Source organism: Antrostomus carolinensis, unplaced genomic scaffold (genome assembly GCF_000700745.2).
Source record: "Antrostomus carolinensis isolate BGI_N321 unplaced genomic scaffold, ASM70074v2 scaffold50977, whole genome shotgun sequence".
Lineage (NCBI taxonomy): Eukaryota > Metazoa > Chordata > Aves > Caprimulgiformes > Caprimulgidae > Antrostomus > Antrostomus carolinensis.
In genome coordinates, this window is record NW_010327622.1 from 8,197 (window position 1) to 13,722 (window position 5,526).

Sequence of the window (5,526 nt, forward strand, 5' to 3'; positions counted from 1 at the left end):
CACCTGTGAAGAACCTTCCAAGGTATGAAACTTTTAAGGTGTGGTGACAGCTACCTTAATTAAAAAAAGCTTTTCCTGGCATTAAACTTGAGCTGTAATTCCTTTTCCCACCTGAACTCTGACTACATTGCTTCAGTAACGGCTCTTTTGTTAAGAAAATGATGCATCCCTCCTCTGCAATTCAAATTGCAGAACTTGAGTCAGTTACAGTTGAACTAGTGAGTTTCTCTGCTGCAGCTGGATGCTGACCATGGAATTTCACTTACATGCACGTTGTTTTTTTTTATTTATTTAAAGCTGTTTACAATAGTTTTAGAAAATATACATAAATCCAAGACCAGATGGGGAAGAAATAAAATTATCTACAAAAATAAATTCAGTAATGATAGACCAAATAATGTATTATACTGCATTTCTGAAGGAAAGAAAATTCCTGCTTTAATAAGCAGCTCTCTTCTTTTTTCTCCTTTTGTTAAATGCTTTCTTACTTGTATTTTCTTGTTTCGAGTTGGTTGGTGTTCTGTGAGCAAACAACATTTGCATCAAGTAAATGTACTGAATAGTTTTATTTCAGAAGAACACAGGCTGATCATCCCCAACAAGGCAACCATCCACCCTGCTCAGTGCAAAGTTCAAATTTAGTTTCTGGGAAGTGTACTACACTCAACAACCAGAGTTTCCATGGCTGGTGCAGGGATACAGCAATAAATATCACTTCTTGGAGATAAAATTTAAAGATTAGCCGTAGCATAGCATGTAGAATCTCCATGGCACCTTTAAGGAGCAGCTGATTCAAATCCATTTTTACACTATAGCTCCCCTTGGAACGATGAAGATTAGTTGAACATCTCTAACTGCAGGTCAGCCAGGATGACTGGCCTCCTAGGACAGGGGCACACTAGCCCAGATTTATACCTCCTCATTCACAGCTCTCTGCAGCCCCCTCAATCAATTGAGGCCTTTCTTGACCTTGCCAAAATCCTGTGCTTCCTGAACTCACTCCTTACAAACTCCTTTCCTCTCCTAATTTCACATGAAGGTTACCTTGTTTTCTTTGGTAGTTCCTGTGGTTCCAGAATGACAACTTCTTCCTCTTCACTGTCAGACAGTACAATAGGTTCATCTGAAAAAGAAACCCCGAACAAACCAACCAACCACAAACTACTCATCAGTTTTGTATAAACTTATGTAACTATTAACTACAGTGTTTTTAAAGGAGCATTCAGAGCAGCTAGTGTTCATTTGGAGCCCTCCATGTACTACAGAAATCAAGTTTTCTTTTGAAGAAAACAGAAGTGACCAGGTAAAGTGGAAATAGCAAGTGAGTGTAGCTCTCAAGGTTCTCCTTTCTTGCTAAGGACCTTTTTTACATTTTAATTCTAGACTGTTAACAAAGTGATATAATAAGCCTATCTGGTATCAAGATAAATAAATACTTACCCTTCTTAGTTTCCCCCACTGCACTTGTATCCCCAGTTTCCATTTTCTGACATTCAAAAGCAGTAGCCTCACTTTCACCTTCCTCTTCTGCTGCTTCTTCCTTCTCAGATTCCTCAAGGTCTCCCCAGGAGTTCTCTATTCCTTCCCCAATTTGGGCTGTCCCGGGAGCGTGCAATATTGGTTCAGCAAAACTGAAGTAGTTAAGAAAAATCTTGGGTGTTTGCTGGTAAACTCTTTGGATTCTGAGAACCAACCAGTGGATTTTTTTTTTTTTTTAAGCTGTATCTTTTCTGCCCAGGGGAAAGCATCCTTAAAGGGGAGTTTAGAGAGAGTACTTCTCCAGTTACTCTGACAATCAGTCACTTCAGACCTTTTGCACTTTATGCTAGGAATTAAGTTACCTAAAAGCAGTGAGAACCAAAACCAGTATGATGTTGATGTTTCCTCTGAAGTCATAAGCTGTGAGGAATCTTGGATGTATGTTTAGCTTCCAATAGTGCTAATTCAGGGGGTGGGAAGCCTGGTTTTTCCCTGAATAATACAACAGAAAAGATACACTTCTGAAGGAGGGTCAGCTTTAGTGATGATTTCTTCTGCTTGTTCTTCCACGTTGTTAGTATCGACAGCAGCGCTTTCCATTCTGAAGGCTGTGATCTTTTGATTCGGTATAGATTCTGCAAAGCCAAACTTCCCACCTTCTTTCCTAGTCAGCCAGTGACAGACATTATTTCAGGATGTTTCACGCTTAAAAATGCTTTCCCCAAGTTCAAATATACAAATACTTTGCTATTTAAAACAAATACAAGTGAAAACAATTTGCTCTTCAAACTACAAGTTGACATTAATTTTTAATATGTTTCTTAAAAATACCCATTTCCCTTCCTTCCAAAAACACTCACCTAACTTTCTGGTCATTCTCCAAGGCTTTTTGAATTAGTTCTGTTATTTCTCCAACCTTAACAGCTGTTATTTTACTGCATCTCAGAACCTGTTTTGATACATAAAACAACAGTATATGATCACGAAAGCAAAATGTTTTTAACCAAAACTGCAGAACATCACCGGAGTCACAAACACTTAAAACATGGCATCTTAGTATGAGGGACTGGATACACTAGGAGTTGATGCAAAAGGTTCAGATGACAGCCTCTAGCTATTCGTGAGAGTGCAGTCTCTACTCTGCTCTTCCACTAGGACTAAAAATACATAATCCTTTCCAATTAAATCAAGACAGGTAATTGATTTCTTAGCTTCCAAATGTCAAGGATACTTCAAGATCAAGATTACAGCACAGGAACTAGTTTATATACAAAAGAAAGAGTGGTCAAAGCAAGGATTTACCTGATCCATTACCAGCATAATCCCTCCACTGGACTGGATGGTACAAATTTCATCATGTTTATTCATGGCAATTACAAGGAAACCATCCATTACACGTTCCTCACGTTCACTTGGATCCACCAATAAGTAAGTCCTAGAATCAAGTTTTTAAATATAAGGGAACAGTAAAAGTTTGAGGTGAATTACTACCCTAAAACGATTAAGCAAAGGAATTGGTTTACTTATTTGTAATTATGGAATATACCAAGATCTTTCCCCCCAGAAAGTTTTCTACGTCATCTGTGGAAAGCTGCTACGTCATCGATGTCATCTGCTTAGTTGCACTGTGCAGCACACATAAGTATCTCCTCATGGCATCTCACTTCAGATAAAATGTTTTAAGAAACCGCCTTGCCAACAGAAATGTTTTTAGGATTTTTCCATCTTTAAACTCCAGTTCTGACACAGAACTGACAATAAGCTGCTTATGCAAAGACTTCAAAATCTTACCCTTGCTGGAAGAAGGCAAAACTGACACAAATAGGCATGTGGTGGATACTCAAGGGGACAGGATCACGTTCCTCAGGAGTGTACTTCAAAAAGAATCGGCCAAGAAGACAATTATTTTCGAAACACATTTAATTTTAAAATTACATACTATACAAAGATATTTAAAGAAATAAAAAACAAGAAAAAAAGGATAACAAATGTTTAGCCATCTAAATATTAAAAAATTCTTTTTCATCTTCTCGTGCAATTCTTACTGTTTACCGCCCACATAGGTAAACACAGCACATTCATCAGCCTTATGCTTGATTTGGTCAAAATACTGTAAAATATTTATCTTTTATAAGTAATATTCCCATAAATTGAGGCTGATAAAATCCTGTACTCAACAGGCTTCCTTACTATCCTTTTACATTTTGAATAGCAACACATCTATCCTAAAACTGAAGTATCTTGGAGTTTATCTGCTTAGACAAACATGTAATTCTCCCTTTTAGACCGAAAAACATAGCTACCTGCAATGTCACAACATTTACTATGATCCAGTACAACTTACCACAGTTACTTCCTCTCCTTGTACAGACACATCTGGTCTGCGAAAATGACACAGAGCTACAATTCCTGCTATGCTGGCAGCATCAATAATGTTACCATCGTGATTTAACACGTGCAGGTCCAGGCGAATCTGCCAAACCTGAGAAAAAAAGATACATAACTACTTGGTTATTTGTAACACAATTCTACGCAAGTTGTTGTTTTTCAAAACAATTTTATTTTCTTAATCATAAAAAGAACCAGCATATATTCTTCAGGTCATTGCTTAAGAAGTTGAGATGAAAGATCCTGGTATATTCCAAGATATCCAGCATGCTAGATCTAAGCCCTGGTTAATAATATAATAATAATATTATTATTATATAAATTATATATTACTATATAAATACAAAACACTTAAGCATAATTAAACTTTATTTTGCAAAGAAATATCAGAGTATGCAGGGTCCCAACTACTTCAGAAAGCCTATGGAGATATGCAAGTTAAAAATACCTGGAAAGTCAGATGTGTGGATCTCAACATAAACCTAAAATCAGAATTTCTAGTTTCCAAAACAAGACAGAGACCACCTTAAAAACAGACTCTATGTATCCTTTAGTTGAAAACCACTTGAAATTAGTTGCTTTTCATACCTTTTTACCAGCAACAACGCAGAGAGATTCAGTATCTACACATTTGGAATTTCTCAGGCATTGTTTTATTAGTCCATTCAGTTTCACCAGTAACTCAGATTGCCTGTTAAAACAAAATTAACCCTAACTGAACGTGATTAGCGCTATATATACTTACATGCATCAGAACAGTGGCTCTTAATGTCATCCTTTTTTAGTCCTTTTAAGAAAGCTACATACCTGCCAGGCTCAAAATCAGGTGCAGCCATGGGTGAGAGCTCAAGATTAAAGAAAAGTATACCTTCTGTAGGCCGATTTGGCTTGGGGGGAACAAGCTCACAAGAAACTTGTGCAAGAACCCTGCAAAGGTAAATAAACCACAAAGTCACAGAATTTTGCAGGAAAAGGCTCCTACCACTAGAAACAAAATATCTATTTGAAAAATCATGCTTTTAGGTTTCGTATCTCTCACTCCTGACAGTTTTTCATTCGATACCTGTCATACATGTTTAAAGTCTGGTCAGCAATTGAGAGGAGCAAATGTAGAAATCAGAACATTCTCATATTTTTTTTAGGATTAAAAATAAGTCTCAAGCACATGAGAATCCATAACTAAAGGCTTATGTAAGGGCACACATTCCACTTTTCCACATACAGAAAGGGGGTGTTTGAATTGTGGCAGAACACAAAGTGTAATGCGAGATCAGTGAACACAGGGATGAACAATTAAAATAATTTTGTGTTTTATCAATTATTTGTAATCTACAGTCAACACAGAAACCTCGTCCTTTCAGGCTTCCTTCCCTTCCCACCTCTCCTCCATGCTCCCATCCTTGGATTGCTACGACTTTCGGTCCTTACATCCCGGTGACTGTGAGCGCAGGGGGCTCTCAGGCGCCCCACACTCCACGCCACGCAGGTTCAGAAACGCCAGGCCTTACAGCGAGAGCCACAGCGGTGCCCCAGAGCCTCTCCCCAGCCCGGGGAACCGCAGCGCTACCTGCCCTGCCCGGCTCGGCGCACGGCCGAGCGCTCACCTGGTCCTTCCCAGCTCCACGATACAGCAGCCGCGCTCGGCGCCGAAGGAGATGC

At 38.6% G+C, this 5,526-nt stretch overlaps 1 protein-coding gene across 1 annotated transcript; it reads right to left on the reverse strand.

The window, feature by feature from the left end:
* Positions 1–438: 438 nt before the first annotated feature.
* On the reverse strand, positions 439–5,518 carry EXOSC9 (exosome component 9; the record flags this gene model as incomplete). The annotated part of the gene is made up of 11 exons (XM_010171936.1): positions 439–520; positions 1,045–1,123; positions 1,441–1,631; positions 1,997–2,143; positions 2,340–2,428; positions 2,782–2,914; positions 3,271–3,353; positions 3,824–3,961; positions 4,456–4,558; positions 4,675–4,794; positions 5,472–5,518. Coding segments are annotated over 11 exons (1,212 nt in total), but the record flags the coding sequence as incomplete, so codon positions are not given.
* Positions 5,519–5,526: the final 8 nt, after the last annotated feature.